The sequence below is a fragment of the Periophthalmus magnuspinnatus genome, chromosome 21 (genome assembly GCF_009829125.3).
Source record: "Periophthalmus magnuspinnatus isolate fPerMag1 chromosome 21, fPerMag1.2.pri, whole genome shotgun sequence".
NCBI lineage: Eukaryota > Metazoa > Chordata > Actinopteri > Gobiiformes > Gobiidae > Periophthalmus > Periophthalmus magnuspinnatus.
The window spans coordinates 6987731-7005553 of record NC_047146.1 but is presented as its reverse complement, the minus strand read 5'-3'; the positions used below and the strand labels follow the sequence as shown (position 1 = coordinate 7005553).

Below are 17823 nucleotides of genomic sequence, written 5' to 3'. Positions count from 1 at the left end.
TAATGAACGTTATGTTTTCATGATTGAAAAACACCCACATTTGCTTGTCAATTCCATTTGCGGCCTGTTTGCCTGTTTGAATTTATTAAATATAAGGTGACTGATTAATTATCTCTGCATAATGATTGCAGACAGCACCAGCCTCTGTCCAAGTCAACGCTGTATGAACATGAACCTGTCTAAAGGTCGGCCCATAGGGGATGCATCCAAAAAGCATTAAAGGGCCCATATTACACTATTTTCTGATCTGTTATAATGTTGTTTCCTCATCACAAACAGACCTGGAGTTGTTTTTTGTTTCATTCACACATGTTTAACACACAAACCTTACATATTTAGGCTGAGTTCTTCTCTTCTCCACCTTATGATGTCATGTGGTGATATAGAAAGTGCTCCACTGTTTTTTTTAAATACACCTTCACTAGAATGATTTAAAAAAAAATCAGCCCATTGGATTGAAATTGCCCATTCCCACTGAACAAAAGACAAAAGGTAGCTGTTTTGAGCATTTTGAGCTTTGGAGATGTAGATAAACTAATAAAGGATTATTCAAACATGTGAATGAAACAAAACACAACTCTAGCTAGCTAAGGAAACAGCATTATAACATGGCTTAATGGAAGAGTCAATTGTGTGTAATATAGGACCTTTAACTACCCTACTGCATGCATGTGTTATCTCTGCTTGGGTGTATTAAGCATGTTTTCTAAGGAGATGGAAAAAAAAAAAACAAGTGGCATCTGTTTACCAGCAACCCTTCATGTCCCGCTGAGCCTAGGATCAGTGAAATGTTGGTGCTAGTGTAAAAAAAAATACAAAATTAAAGGGTAAGATGTGGCTAATGAGAGCGGCACAAACTCTGTAGCACACAGAAATCAAAGGAAGTTCCCCATCTGCTGTAGCATCATCAATGGCATCTGCCTCTTCAAATGGCTTCGCTGAGGTTAAACTGATATTTTTATGACACAATTCATCATATTTGGTTTGGTTTGTAGGGTAAGTTGTAGTTACATATTTATAACAAGCCTAAGTAACAACAAAATGTTACTCAAACACGTATATGGAATTAGAACAGTGTGTTTTATATAGGCTGGATTAGTAAATGGAATAGTAAATATTAAGTAACTATAGTGAATAAAGTGAAAATCTGTTGGGATTACAGTATTAAACTGCTTATATCTTTCTTCATTAAGTTTTAAGGTGGATTTTTTGAAGAAAAGTGGGTTTTTTTGTGTGTTTTTTGTTACAAATACAAAGTCATGGTCACATTTTTATATTGCACTTCACCACCTTTAAGGCAATCAGAGCACTTTGACATTAAGGAACCACTCACCATTCACACACACATTCAAACACCAGTGTACATAGACACTGGGGGCAAGGTGGGTTAAGTGTCTTGCCCAAGGATACAACAACAGCATTCATCTGCGTGAGCTGGAATCGCACCGCCTGTGGATCAGTGGATCTGACCGCTCAAACAATGATGATTATGTGTGATGTGCTGTGTTGAGTGCTGAGTTTTTAGCATTATTTAGAACATATGTTAAAGTGATAATGCAAGAAATGGACATCACGTCAAGTACCCAAATATTTCACGTGACAACTGTAGAACTTACCCTGGGGAATGTGGTGAATCGGTCCAGATCCTCCACAAAGCAGAACATTTGTAAACTGATGGCTGACATAACAATGAGGAGGCTGGCCGTGAACACAACCAGACTGCCTAGTTTTTTACCAGGCCCAAAGATCTTATACACAAAGTCTTCTAAAGCTGGAGAGATCTTTATTAAACGCACCACCCGCAGCACCTAGGGATAAGAAAGAAAACAGTATCAGAAAATACTATTCATAGATTTCAGCCATGTTATTTTTAGCCATGGCCTCCACAGACTTGCTTAGTTGTATTGGAAGATATTGATCTCTTATTGATTCAAGGTGAAATAGCATTGATCTTGGCTCACTAGAGAGTCAGTGATGCACTGTGCGCTCAACAGGTTTCATGCTTGTTATTGTTTAGTCCAAAAGATAATGCATCTCAGTCAGGGTCTGTTGGTGGACCTTCGATCGTCTGTGACTATTGATCTGGTGATACGCACATGGCCACATTTTCTAATCAATTTTCGTTATTTTTTCTTGGGGTCTTCGGTGATTTTTGACACCACTCACTGTTTTACTACTTGATTGTTGCCATTTTCCGGGTTCCGGGTGCGGTTTTAATGACTCCCAGGCTTGGTCCTGACAAGCTAACTGCTGTCATTGTAACCAGATACATTCCATGGTTGCTAATAGTTGCATATATAAGCCCTTACATTCTGATTTTCTGCCATTTTCTCTCTGCACTCGGAGAGAGACGCTAAGCTAAGCTAACTAGCAGGGCAGGGCTGGTGAGGCTTCTATTTATTCAACATAAGTGACATAATAATTGTGATAGGCCTCCTCTAGACTCAATGTGGGTTATGGGTCAGGTGTCTCTATTTTTAACCAATTTAATACCTGTTAATGGTAAAAAAAAAAAAAAAAAAAAAAAAAAAGGGAATATATTGTCATTTGTTTAGCTAAAATGAAGAAAACCTTGCATATAATGAGCATAAGGCAAAAATACACCAGCAGAAGTCCCTGAGATTATATAGTGACCCACATGTGAGTAGAGAATTGACAATGTTTAGCGCTCTTTTCACCATGTAAAACCATAACAACAAACCTAAAATTAAATCAAAACAAGCTAACCACTGTCATGGTAACCAGATACATTCCATGGTTGCTAATAGTTGCATATATAAGCCCTTACATTCCGATTTTCTGCTATTTTCTCTCTGCACTCGGAGAGAGAAGCTAAGCTAAGCTAACTAGCTAATAGCACCAAGCTAATTGGCTAATCCTTCATTTGTTTTTCAGCAGAACTTGTACTCAATGGGCCTCAAGTTCAACCACTTCAGCTCTCAGCATGTCCCAGGTCAGATGACTTTACTTTTTTACTATACTTTACCTACATTTAAGCATTTAATTTATGTACAAAATCTTAAATATATTCTGTTTAACGCTAGTAGTTATTAGCTAACTGTGGGAATCACAGATACGGTTGTTCAAAAAGTAAAATGTAACTGTACTACACATCTCTGCTTATAGACTTCCTCACAGTGGGAAAAGTCATAGGTGCAGGGCTGGTGAGGCTTCTATTTATTCAACATAAGTGACATAATAATTGTGATAGGCCTGCTATAGACTCAATGTGGGTTATGGGTCAGGTGTCTCTATTTTTAACCAATTTGATACCTGTTAACGATAAAGAAGGGAATATATTGTCATTTGTTTAGTTAAAATTAAGAAAACCTTGCATATAATGAGCATAAGGCAAAAATACACCAGCAGAAGTCCCTGAGATTATATAGTGACCCACATGTGAGTAGAGAATTGACAATGTTTACCGCTCTTTTCACCATGTAAAACCATAACAACAAACCTAAAATTAAATCAAAACAAGCTAACCACTGTCATGGTAACCAGATACATTCCATGGTTGCTAATAGTTGCATATATAAGCCCTTACATTTCAATTTTCTGCCATTTTCTCTCTGCACTCGGAGAGAGAACCTAAGCTAAACTAACTAGCTAACAGCACCAAGCTAATTGGCTAATCCTTCATTTGTTTTTCAGCAGAACTTGAACTCAACGGGCCTCGAGTTCAACCACTTCAGCTCTCAGCATGTCCCAGGTCAGACGACTTTACTTTTTTACTATACTTTACCTACATTTAAGCATTTAATTTATGTACAAAATATTAAATATATTCTGTTTAACGCTAGTAGTTATTAGCTAACTGTGAGAGTCAAATGTTGCTCCCTTGATGTCCGTGCAAATTGGGTAGAGTTAGCCACAAATTGTACTAATAAGATGAAGAATAACCCAAGAAATTTGTCAAGTAGCAAAGAGTATTTATACTAATAAGTATTTGGGAAACTACTACTGAAGGAGCAGTGCAAGAAACACAAATGTTCAGATTATTTCATGTTGTCAACATAAAGCTTTTGTCACTTGTTGCCTGTTAGTTCAAACTAAATATTAAGTTGGAGTAAAGATACGGTTGTTCAAAAAGTTAAATGTAACTAAGTACTACACATCTCTGCTTATAGACTTCCTCACAGTGGGAAAAGTAACCAAAACTGTATACTCCAGTATTGTTACTTCAAACTTTAGATGTGCTCATAGAAGTTTATTTTTCAGGGGTTGTGGTCGTTGATGGATGTTTGGTCACAGGACGGACTGTTTACATCCCAGAGGAGCCATCGGAGGAGCCTCTAATCCCACATGGGCCTAGTTCATTTTGTCCAGTTTGCAAGTTTCTTGAATGAAAATTCACAGTGTAAAAAATTCAAATGTGAGAGTTACAATTTTGAAAAAATTGGGTTCTGCCTACAAGGGCCGACATCCTGTAGGGTTTAGGGTGAAGTCATAATATAATTTTGTCTTGACATGTGCTATGTTTGTACCAAATTTCATTTGTCTACGATGAAAAAGGTCTCTCATTGCCGTAATGTATTTTGAATTTTAGGCCATAGATCAGTGTAGAGCATCTATTTAGTCTACAACAAAGTCCAGTACTCTGAACCCCATTCATTTCAATGACACATTTATTATGTTACCACGGTGACATGGTTACAAATAGAGGTGTATTCTCTTTGGCTTTTTTCTTCAGTTTGTCAAGCCAGATGTCCATGCCGAATTTCAAATGTTTTTGACAAAGTAATTTTTATGGTCCTATTCAAAAGTTCAAGGGGGCGCTGTGGAGCAATATAATGTCTGACCCATGTAAATTGTGTATCATTGCACTCAGAACAAGATTTTAAACAAAATGTATATTAATGCCGGGAAATAGGACACTGCATGTTTGAGTTACGGGCCATTTAAAACTTCAAAAAATGTCTTTTTTCTTTGCAGGCTGGCCACACCCACATTTTGTGACTTAGAAAAATACAAAAGAGTTGACTATAATTCCACATGGATCTAGTTCATTTTGACCAATTTGCAAGTTTCTTGAATGAAAATCCACGGCGTAAAAAATTCAAATGTGAGAGTGAAATTTTTGAAAAAATGGGGTTCCGCCCACAATGGCCGACTTCCTGTAGGGTTTAGGGTGGGGTCATAATATAATTTTTTACTTGTCTTAACATGTTCTATGTTTGTACCAAATTTCATTTGTCTATGATAAAAAAAGGTCTTTCATTGCTGAAATGTATTTTTATTTTTGAGGTGACGCTATTGAGTCATTTTGATATGTACATTTTTTGTAACACCAAAATAATAAATTTTTCACCAACCTTGAATTTTGGGTCCAATAAAACTGAGGTTTCGTTAACATTATTGTATTAGCGTTTTCCCAACAAAAAATTGTGTGAAAGAGAAATATTTTATTGAAATTTTCCAAAAATTGCGAGTTTGTTGAAAATTTACCATGACCACAGCCAAAGTCATATTGAAAATGTAATTGATAATCTTTAATTACACGTGGGTTTAGTGGGATTTGGCCAAACTTGAAGTGTTTATGATGAAAACTGTGTGAGAAGATGTCTTGCATGTGAGAGTGTGCACTTTTGTCATTACCGGGTTTAATCCAATATGGCCGACTTCCTGTACATTGTAGGGCGTGGCCATAATATAATTTTTGTCATGTCCTGACATGTTCTATTTTTTATGTGAGTTTCAGATTTTTATGTTGACTTTTTTCAGAGTCGGGCTCCCCATGAAAATCAAAGTTTGAGGTGGCGCTACCGAATCGTCTTTCGCTATTTTTTCTCGGGGTCTTTTGTGGTGATTAAAGCTCATCGAGTTCTAATTTTTGACACCACTCACTGGCATGTCGGGCCGTGTTTACTACTTGATTTTTGCCATTTTTCATGCTCCGGACGCGGTTTAATGAGTCCCTCGCCGGGACGTTGTCCCAGGATCAGGCCTAATAATAATAATAATACATAACACTTGTGTGGCGCTTTTTATGACACTCAAAGATGCTTCACACAAGACAGACAAAACACAAATGAAAGAAACAAATGAAAGGAGATGCAGATATTTGAAGGCAGCTTTGAACAGGTGAGTTTTGGGGGGGGGGTTTGAACATGGGGAGTGCGGATGAGTCTCTGATGTGTTTGGGTAGAGTTCCAGAGGGGAACCCCCGATTACTTGCAGTAAATAACCTTAAAGAATTACACATACCTGAAAGTATGTGAACTGAGAATGGTAAAGGTCAGGGTAGATGTGCAGAGTGGTGCCCACCACCAGCAGTGACTCAAACTTGTGCAGAGAAGAGCTGATGTATCCAGTGAAGCCCAGACACCAGATCTTCAACAGAGCTTCCAGGTCAAATAACACAGTGAAGGCAACCTGGTGGAGGCAAACAGAAGGTAAATACAAGCAGCATCTGACTAGTCTTCCTTGTTTATTCCATTCTTCCAGTATATGTTGTAGCTATACATTATTTTTTTGACCTGAGTGGACAACCAGGTAGAAAAAAGGCATCTTATAAGTACATTAACACAGTTGTTCTTGTACTGTTTGACCAGTGTATTTACTGTTTTTCTCCCAGCCTTCACACAGATTGGAACAAATCAGCCAATCGATGGCTGCATGATACGGTAGTAGGCAGTGGGAAAGGCAACAGTGAGAGTGGCTTATCTCCTAAATGCAGCTGCCGAGACAGGAGTGAAAGAAAGTAGAAAGAAAGAGAGCGAGAGAGAGAGAAATAGATAGAAAGACAGACACAGAGAGAGAAAGAAAGAAAATAAAAGAAAGAAAAAGCGAGACAGAGAGATAAAGAGAGAGTAGGAGAGACGGAGGTGGCCGTACCAGCAGCACACAGATGTCGTCATCACCTTGCACGGCACATATACATTCCTGGCCAGGATTAAGTTAATGCCTATTGCAAAATGCCTTTTTAATTAATCAGTTTATCTAAAGGCTGATATGTAACCATGGGGTATTAATACAATCAAATCACTCCCACTTTCACAAATGATCACTGACAATACAATGAAACTGTTCCTTTTGTTGTATATTAATAATGAATAAGAATAAAAAGTATTTTTACCTCTGCAAGGTAAAATTCGTCATAGTGTCGGCGGTAGTTCTCGCCTTTGTAATAGTTGCTAGCGGCAACAATGACGTCCACAGCCACCATACTCAAGATGAACATGTGAAACACTGAGGACCGCATCAGTTGCTGTGGAAACAAGAGTTCAGTACAATCACTCTTAATTGCTGAGCAAAGTGAACAGAAATGAGACATGGTGGGCTTGTGGTAAGTTGCAAAAGGTTACAGGAGTACAGGGAGGGCACACTGTACTTTAGGCAGCTGCAGAGGCCCTGATAAACACAAGCTCCAAACGGTTCTGTTTAGCTTAAAGGTTTTTCTTCTCTTTTAATGTCCATTTTATGATGATTATTTATGTTTTGATTTTTTGTATTGTGATTTATTGTTTTTCTTATTCTGTAAAACACGTCGAATTACGTCGTTTATGGCAAAGCAAGGAAAGGCCATTTCATTTATATAGCACAATTTGTACACAGAGATGAAGATTGAGGGATCAGGTCAAATACACTACCTCACGAACTTTTGATTCTGACAAACATTCTTATTACACAAAGATTATAAAACATACATATGCACCGACAGCAAAGGGAAATTCTGAAACTGAAATTGAGAGCAATCAGTGTGATTAGGTTAAGAAACATCTACCCAGACACGTATCAGTGTGCAATCAGAAAACACACAGGCTGCGGTCTTTAAAAGTGCGGCTTTGAAACAGACTTCATTTGAGCAACTCTCCACTGCGCTGTGTTTTCGGCAACAGATGTGATTATAGCCCTGAACTCCATGTACGTATGTGGCAGGCCGAACAGCTTGTGAGTGGGTAGAAACACTCGCCTCAAAAAAAAAAAAAAAAACGAAAAAAAAAAAATCTTGAAGTATGCAAGATTGGCACGAGGAATGACTTGAAACAAGTGAAAAAAGAAGACTTACGACTTGAGAATAGAAAGCTCAAATTCACACCAGGAAAATGGGCCGGCTGCCATTCATTCGCCTACACGCCAATAAACTAACAAACTCGAATATTTGAACAGAGAAAGCCTCTAATGATGACTGCTTTGGTGAAAAAATATCTGGTATCGGTCTTGTGTAACATGCAAAATCCATTTATTACAAGGCTTTAATCAAACTTGTCTTTCTGACGGGAAACATGTGGTATCACAGATGAACATTTCGATCACTGGCATCCAGAAAACAACAGTGGCAGGTTCCAGTTCTGGCCTAAAGGCTGGGTGTAGAAGAGTCCGCGTTCTCCCACCACGCACACTCCCTCTGTGCTCCCTGACTAAGATTGGACGTGACAAAGCAGTTTGACATTTCCAGCAACCAGACGCTCCCCCCCATGGGTGTTTTGGCTGTCCCGAGTGGTGCGCCTGTGCGGTTTAGCGAGCGAGGAGGGTGCAAGGGAGCATGGGAGATAGAGGCGGGCTGACAGAGAACAGAGAGTACACGCTAGCACATATGAAACACTTGATTTTCTTAAGGTCTTGACTCTTTCAGTATTTGCTGTCAGCTTTGGGAAATCCATCTTCAAACACAAATCTACAGTCATGAGCGACCGAGTGGATGTCCAGATATGGGACTTATAAACTTCTGAGTCCTCTGTGCCATAGAGAGGATGTTACAGTACAGTATACCCTAAAAATGTGGTGTTTTTCATTGCATAAACCTTTGTATGTTATCCCTTACCCACCCATCTTGACAAAACACTTTTATTACAATCTTACGACCTAACTGGTTGAGCACCAAAGTGTTCCAGCTGCTGCATATTAAGTTCTGAATGATATCATGTATGCGCCAATCCCAGGTCACTATGTTGATCACTCCCATAAAATCTGGTTTGTGTTGGGAAAAAATCTCTTTAGGGACATTATACTGATTTCAAATACAATTTTTCAAAATCTATGTGGAAGAACTGAAACGTGCTCTCAAAAAGGCTCTGGTTATCTACTCTTTGCACTGCGTGTTTTTGAAATCAGTTTTAATCAGGGATGAACCGATCTAGATTTTCAGTTCTGAAACAGATTCTGATACTGTAGTTTTAAGTATCTCAGCCAATACCAGAGCAGAGGCTGAAAACAGCGTTTATTTCATTTAATTATAAAACCCTTTCAGTCTTATGCACAGCTAAAAAGAACCGTTTGAAGCCTGGATTTAAACATTGTCAAAGTAGAGGCCTGTCTCTCATCTTCAGGAAGAATGTTCCAGGTTTGAGCTTCAGAAAACTGAAACACTGATTCCTCATGTTTAGTCGTGCTTTAGTCGTGCTTTAGTCGTGCTTTAGTCGTGCTTTAGTCGTGCTTTAGTCGTGCTTTAGTCGTGCTTTAGTCGTGCTTTAGTCGTGCTTTAGTCGTGCTTTAGTCGTGCTTTAGTCGTGCTTTAGTCGTGCTTTAGTCCTGCTTTAGTCGTGCTTTAGTCCTGCTTTAGTCCTGCTTTAGTCCTGCTTTAGTCCTGCTTTAGTCCTGCTTTAGTCCTGCTTTAGTCCTGCTTTAGTCCTGCTTTAGTCCTGCTTTAGTCCTGCTTTAGTCCTGCTTTAGTCCTGCTTTAGTCGTGCTTTAGTCGTGCTTTAGTCGTGCTTTAGTCGTGCTTTAGTCCTGCTTTAGTCCTGCTTTAGTCCTGCTTTAGTCCTGCTTTAGTCCTGCTTTAGTCCTGCTTTAGTCCTGCTTTAGTCCTGCTTTAGTCCTGCTTTAGTCCTGCTTTAGTCCTGCTTTAGTCCTGCTTTAGTCCTGCTTCAGTCCTGCTTCAGTCCTGCTTTAGTCCTGCTTTAGTCCTGCTTTAGTCCTGCTTCAGTCCTGCTTCAGTCCTGCTTCAGTCCTGCTTCAGTCCTGCTTTAGTCCTGCTTCAGTCCTGCTTCAGTCCTGCTTCAGTCCTGCTTCAGTCCTGCTTCAGTCCTGCTTTAGTCCTGACTCTGGGCACCAGCAGGAGGCAGGTCCCTGAAGTCCTCAGATAGTTCATATGGCTCTAACATATGGGAGATGTACTTTGGTGCTGGTCCATGGAGAAGCAAGCGTTTCAGTATCGGACAAGGACATCCCGAGTTTTAATGTAAGAAAGAATTGATTTAAGAATCAAATCCCCTCAAATGTAGTGTCACCAGCGATACATGTAGACCATAGTAACTAAAAGAGATAATCATCCCAAAAAGGTTATTTTCTCAGTTTTTGCAAATGAACACAATGACACCTCTGATGTCTTCAATTGCACAACTACGGAGACAAGGAGCTGTAGAGTGACAGACCAGTGACCAATGCTTCCTGTTGCTCCGTCTGTTCACAGATAGATCCAAACAGCAAAAATGCTCTTTCCTCTGGTACATGAGTGTACGAGTGTAGCACATGTGCACATTTCTGGCACCGTGATGCTCAAATCTCACAGGACTTGTCACCAACAGGCTGTGCTCATCTCTTTAGTCACTTGGCATTTTGAGCAAATAAAAAAAAAAACATAACTGTATCTGTGCAAGACATTATCCACTGAAGGATCAATTTTCACTGTACTCACAACATCATTAAGGCACTAAAAACAGTAAGCTCAAATTAAGTGCAGTGCAGGCTGTAAAGGTGTTTTGTGCTCTGACCTTTAGTCCTGTTTTGCCCCTGGTTCAAACTAGTTATGAATCCTGATGTAATTTGAGTAAGCACAACAGTGGCTTTCCTAGTTATTACGAGCCTGCTATGTCAATTATGCATTTCAATATTCAACCATAGACGGTATATAGAAATGGGCATAGCTAACCTGCTTGCCAGCACGTTCCAAATAGGAAGTGATCACGGGAGCGCTTCCGATTCTGTAACTGCTACTGTCAGGCTCCTCATTTTAGTCAAAAAAATGTTCGTATTAACCCGCTGTACATGATCCTGTTATTTTTATTTTATTTTTGTGCCCATAACTCAAGATATGAACATTAATAAGAGAAAGATCAGCTCCCTTCTTTCCCCAAGGTCACTCCCGCTAACATTAGCAACAGGTTTGATTGACAGCGTTGCTAAGCGCCCGTCCCCTGCCAAACCAGCGATGCGGGCGGGAACGGGCGTAACCTTCAACAGCTTTGCTCCAGATTGACTCTTTGGTTATGGATTATGTAACTCTGCTCCAAATTGGCCCCTATAACTGCTAGCCTCAATGAGCTTAGTCCACGTCTTTGTACAGACTATGGGTTCAAGCTAGTAATGAATCTTGAAGTAATTTGGGTAAGCACTCAAAGCAACAGTGGCTTTACCAGTTATTATGAGCCTGCTATGTCAAGTATGCATTTCAGTATTCAATAATGTTTTCACACACTACTTCTCAAAACAATATGAAAGCTGATTTAGAAATGCAATTGAAAAGTTGTTTACCAAAGCAGTGGGTGTATAAACTTAAGCTGGGCTGTAACAAAGTGGGAGCACCTTACTTAATATTGTCCAGACAAGAGCTGTGTGAGTCATGTCTCCGGGCGGATACCATGGTCTTAATAAAACATGTCTACACCCTCCTATTCTTAATATCGCCATCACCACCGCCACCTCTGCGTCTATTTTCTCACAGATTTTTATTAGGGATGTGTGGTTTTGGTGGTTTCATTTATTTCTGCATATGGCATTTCTGTATTGAAGTATAGAACTATATTTGGCCATCTCCTTTGAAACCTCACAGGAGTGGTCACATCTTTGATTTTATCCTGCAGGTGATTGTCTATTTCCCTCTGTCCACATACCATATAAGCTCATCCTTTCTGTAATCACTTCTTGCAACAATATCCTCCTCAAAGTAATTCCTTTTCTCCCCAGATACGTTCTCTTTTCCAGCCAATTTCCCCGTTTCTACAGCCGCGTGTGCAGTCCTTCGTCTCCCGCACACAAGCATGACCTTAACCTTGACATGATTGTGTAAGTTCCAAATGATTAAAAGAGGGTGTCATGAGGAATATCTGGTGAGCGGGATCATTGAGACAGGAAAAAGGAGATTTGGGGGAATCGATAACCTCTGGCTTAGGAAGGAGAGGTCAAAAAGGTGTTCCAGTATTGGACTTTAACACCCCCCGGTGAGCCAATGAGTTATCCATCACTGCACATTTAAGAGTGACAGTGGGACTGACCTGCATTAGAGGCTGGGCTAAATTACACATGACCCGCTTGGATCAGAAAAGGCGTCGGCATTTGTCTTCCATCTAGTCTTCACATATGGGGCAGGCAGTAAATAAGTCCACTTCTCAGTGTTATTGGCAATAGCAATAGCGTTGTTTGCGTGTTTTAAATGTAGCTCAAGTCTGTCTCAGACAGTGCTGCACTTTGTGTTCAACAAAAATAAACCAAAAACATTTAAATCAAGAACTGTTTGCTGCTTTGACAATGTGAAAATATTACTTTTGGCTTCTGAATGATCGTTATGCCCACAGTGAAACAAAAGAATGAAATGCCACATGGCAGGTCAAACTTTCTAAAACATAACAATCATCTGATGGCTGACGACACAGAGCAGAGCACAAACTCACTCCTCCTGCACTCACAGACGTCCCTACAGACTGCAGACTGCCTTCACACTACCTGTCCACACAGTTGCCAGCCCATCTGACACTAGTGATAATGTACCATGAAAGGTGCGAGCCTTAGATAATGCAGTTTCTTTCCAAAATGGTCTAATTTGAGAGAGGGTCTAGAACTACTACTGCAAACCCTAACCATAAGTCAAAAATACCTTAAGTAAATAGATGCAGAAGCTTGAGTTTCAATGTTATGTGTGAAAGAGCCCAGGGCCCTGGGGAAAGTGTGCCATGTTTATCCCTGAGGTTATCCCTCTATCTAAATCTTTCTTCTCACTGATGATTGACTCTATAAGAAACATCCCTTTGATGTGAACACTACATTTATTTTGGGGTTTGCAGGTTTTCCTTTTTTCTTCTCCCGGGTTAATCATGTATGTATGTGCACCTTGACTATGTAGCAGTATGTTTCTATGTGCCTTTGTTGACAGCACTAGTCTTCCTGGCACAAGCTCTGTTAACAGTGTCTCTCAGCGAGAACCAGGCCTTTACACCACACTGCTATTAACAGTGGGGCGGCTTTAAGTGGAGCCTGCTGATTTCAGCTTATTTTTAAAGCCCAACCTGTGTCATAACAGTCGCTGCAGCGACAGAGGCTGTGGCGTCCATCATGTAGCCGTCATTAAAAGCACATCCATAACAGGAGCAGCTTCATTAGTGCTGCAGCACACATCACACATGAGCTATCCTCATTTTAAATACTATCATCGAGCCATTTCATGCAGTCATTATAACAGACAAATGTGAAAACAATGAGGTGACACCATGTGTATCCAAAGCCCATGTTAACTAGTTAGTGCCCATCAAAATAAAATATTATTAAGACATTATATACAAGCCCAAAGACAATAGGTGAAGTCTTTTTTTGTGAATATGAGAAGCACAGAAGCAGTGCATGTTAATGAGAGTGTGGTCTTACCTGGAGGCAAGCAGGCGCTCGACCATGTGGTTTGTTGACGTCCACGGCGACGAGTTGCCACCCCCCAGCAGCATCCTCATGAAACATCTGAGCACATGAGACACATACAAGCTCTAAAAACCAGTAGACAAAATTAAACATCATAACTGCCCTTTGGGTGTGTTTGTACATCTGTGGTCACAACCAGGACTAAAGGCACCTCCAGACGAAGAGACTCACACCCACACACTGTCATGTTTGCTATTCAACGGTACAAAGTGAAGAAAAATATTTATCTCTCTCTTAAATGTTATATGAGGACACAAATTACACTGTAGGGAATTCGCACTCGTTTATAATTCACTGCCAGTGTGAATTATACAACTCTTTTTATGGAAAATAGAAACATGTTATCTTTTCCTCCTTGCATGAGTAATTTGAGTAATAATCACACAACCATTAGAGAGGGTACCATCATAATCAAAGAGTACCCTCTCACGAATACCAGTGTGAGTTTGTGCGTATGCAAAATGGTGGCCTAATGTTTGTTTTATAATAATTTTTCATAATGTAGGTCTTGAAAAATGTAATTATTGCTTTGGTAACACTCTTTCATGTGCGATCGCCAGTACTGGGATTTTGTTTTAGACCAAATTAAACAGTAGCTGTGTAAATGAGATGTCTAGCCTGGGTTTGTGCTTGGTGTACCTGTGTGGTGGCAGTGGAGGTCGTGCTGCTTCTTGACCCCCACATCTGCTGAAACTGCACTCTGATCTCAGCAAATGTCTCGATGATAACTGCAATGAAGACGTTCTGCCAAGGAGAAGAACATCTTTTAAATAACAGTACTACAGGGCATGCAACAGACAGGAGGAAACACTTTTTTCATCGCCGCTAAAACATCCAGACACTGCTAACAAAGAAGGGATACGTTATGCTTTTGAAATGTTGTTCAATGTCATCCCTCTGAAGCGTTTTACTGTTCAAGAACCGAATGAAAAAAATGCTTTAGAAATAGTGTCCAACCTTGACAAGCCATGCCAAGAAGAAAATGAGGGTAATGAAGTAGAAGTAGGAGCGCCAACGAGGAAAACTGTCGATGGCTCTGTACATAAGGAAGACCCAACCCTCTTGTGACGCTGCCTCATACACTGTGAAGATACTTGTACCTAACCAGAGAGACAAGGAATTATAAGTAGCAGTTCTTAAAGCAGACCTAATGAGCTTGTGTCTGCTATATAGCTATAATGTATGACATTGGATGTTATAATGTGGATTTTAAAGTGCAATATTCATCTAAAACAGGGGTGTCAAACACATTTTCGCCGAGGGCCACATGAACAAAATGGCTGCCCTCAAAGGGCCAGATGTAAAATAGATGTAACTACTTTTTTAACTTGTTAATTAATCGTTTCTGTATTTATTAGTTATTCATGTTTCAAATATTGCATATTCATTTGCATAGACATAAAAATATGGCCGTGTAATGGCATATCTCTTAATAAAATGACATTTTAAGACCATCATACCTTTTATTTTACCATGTTGGGGGCCACATAAAATGATGTGGAGGGCCACATTTGGCCCCCGGGCCTTGAGTTTGACACATGTGATCTAAAATGACTTAAATAAATAAATAAATAAATAAAAGAAAGGAAGTCCACTGGCTTCTGTGTTAGAAAACTGTGGTGCCCAATGTGAGCAGACGTCGCCATAACAAAGAGTCGGCACCTCCAATGAATAGCTGCAGACCACACTAGCAAGGAGCAGATTTAAAAAAAAATTGTAACAAAATGACTACGCAGCCCTGCCAAATCCTGTGCGCATCACTGATTAAGAAAATAAAATTGGAGAACAAAGTAAGTGGCGGTGAAAAAGGGGACTGATTAACAATATGGCATCTTGAGAATATGTGCTAAAGATTGCTCAAACATGCACGAATCACTCCAAATACAACTTTGGCTGAGTAAATGGTGAGGGGAAACAACTATCATATGGTAAAAGGCTCTGAAAAGTCGATTTTACATAATAGGTCTGCTTTAATATGTAGATATAACATGACAAAGTTATAAATATCTATGAACAAATAAGACTCAACCGATGATAGTGATGAGATTGTCAGATCAAAAGGTGCTTGGTGTAATCATTTTTACACAATTTAAACATGGAAATTAAAATGCCTGTTGGATTTGTAAACTACAGTATAATATATTACTTGCTGCTCCCATGTAAATTGTAAAATGCATGATGGGTAGACGGTGGGCATGTTTACCTAGCTCATTGAAGCCACTATAACCAAGCTCTTGTCTGCTGAGGCCGTATTCCTCAAGGTCGGCACATTTAAAACCATAGGGACACTGGTAGCCCTCCCCGTCTGGAGAGCAGTGAGTGTCTGGAATGGCCAAGCTGTTCCATGACACGTTGCTGTAAAAATATAAATGCACTCATTGAATACATAGATGCATACATGGAGAAAATGTCCTTTATTTGCCTATGTCCCTTCAGCCACAGGTGATTTTCAAGACACGGCACAATTTCTCTAATGAAAATTAATGCTTTCCGATGGCTGCCTAGACACTCATCCAAAAGGTTTATTAAAGGATACACGGATGGAAAGGATAATTCATGGCACAGACTCAGGTCAATCTCTATTAAGCTAATTAAACTAGCTATTTTATATTCTAGTGTTAAAACTAACATGTCAGTTGGTTTATAGCATAAATTATGTAAATATAGATTAATTATCTTCATTATTTTTAAATATAAAGACAAATAACTATTTAACTTTTGGATATGATGCCAACCAGACTCAAAATAAATAGATAGAGATAGATAGATAAATACTTTATTAATCCCCAGCCAGGGAAATTCACCAAATGCTGTCTATAATCACACTAGTTTCAATTGTGCCTTTGCAAGAAACACCACTGAAAGGCTGTTTAGAAACTTTAAACTGTTGCTTTTTAACTTCAAATGAATAAGGGCTAAAACAATGAGAGGACATGCGTATCTGTTTATGCATTTATGTCATGATGAAGCAAACATCTAAACCATAACTGCAAGAATGTCTAAAGCTATTCTCCATCATCTTTCTTCTATTCACATTTCACTTTTCACATGACAAATGCTCTACCTACATCACTTATACTGCAATGAATCAATTTTGAAAGAATGAGCCTAATACCAGGCCTGAACATCGTGGGGAGTGTTAATCATTATAATTAGTGTCAGCCATTGCTGCAGATCATGGCGTAAACCATTATGATCCCCTCTCACTTCCTCTAACTTTTGTCTCTACTGTGATTCATCACATCTTCCCCAGCCTAATAACTATACTCCAAAACCTTCATTAGAGGGTCTAATAGCAGTTGCCATCACCCCAAATGCACCTCCAGTGTGTCTGGGTTACACAAGCATTGGATTAAATGCTGTTTTTTGCGGGCTGATGAGAAGTGTGTTTATATACTATCCAATTTATGTTGAGAGTCTTTCTGCAATTCAGACGCATTCATAAACAAATGGAATATACACAGAAAATGTTCTTACTCTCGCACTGTGTCATTGGTCACACAGTGATGGTTGAATGTCCCAAACATCTGAACACCCAAGATTCCATAAAGTAAGAGAAAGAACAGCAAAAAGATAGACACACTCCAGATCTGTTCACCAGATCGCCTGTAAACATGAGGAGACAAACATGAGCGGCCATTTTGTACCTTTGTTGTTACTGACTGTAAACACATAATTTAGATAAACGGTTATGGAATATTGTACTTGAGAATGTTGGTGATGCGAGAACGAGGAAGCTCGAAGCGGAAGTAGATCCTGAAGGCCCTGATCATTATAAGTGCTCGCGGTATTCTCAACATGCCCCATGGAGACATCTGATCTACAAGCTTGGCTATTTCAAAGACCTTATACAGAAAAAGACAGTGTATTGGTCAACAAGGTCTGCATAAAGAAACAAATCCAACCTGGTGAAAAGATGTTACCTGGAGCACCAGTGAGACCCAGATGAAAAACACCATGAACCCATCAAACATGCACCAGCGGTCCTTCACATACGAGTTATCCCCCTGTGTTAAAACATATACAACAAAGTCAAAGTTCAGCCCCGACCGCAGAGTCAACCTTATTATTAAACATAAAAAATGTGATTTATTCTGATCCCAATTTTAGAAAAAGACATCCCCACTTTGTACAACATTTTCATTTAAAGCTTTTAAAGACATTCTATTGAAAATGAGTGTAGGCTGAAAAAACATGGATATTGCTGCCAGCACTAGTGGACTGAGTATTTGTGTTCAAATAACCCTGTTTTCATGA

The 17823-nt window shown here is 39.5% G+C and overlaps 1 protein-coding gene across 3 annotated transcripts in view; it reads right to left on the bottom strand.

Annotated features, from left to right (window-relative positions):
- nalcn (sodium leak channel, non-selective) overlaps positions 1-17823 on the bottom strand; it is a 47900-nt gene that overhangs the window by 25928 nt on the left and 4149 nt on the right. For 2 of the 3 annotated variants that reach the window (XM_033986987.2, XM_055230466.1), the window contains exons 5-14: positions 17490-17573; positions 17272-17411; positions 17044-17172; positions 15770-15921; positions 14524-14666; positions 14206-14310; positions 13519-13605; positions 7079-7210; positions 6208-6375; positions 1617-1808 (exon numbers count right to left, since the gene is read on the bottom strand). In XM_033986987.2, coding sequence (XP_033842878.1) covers positions 1617-1808; positions 6208-6375; positions 7079-7210; positions 13519-13605; positions 14206-14310; positions 14524-14666; positions 15770-15921; positions 17044-17172; positions 17272-17411; positions 17490-17573 — 1332 coding nt within the window. The remainder of the gene's footprint in view (positions 1-1616; positions 1809-6207; positions 6376-7078; positions 7211-13518; positions 13606-14205; positions 14311-14523; positions 14667-15769; positions 15922-17043; positions 17173-17271; positions 17412-17489; positions 17574-17823) is intronic. The other variant, XM_055230468.1, reaches the window with a different exon arrangement.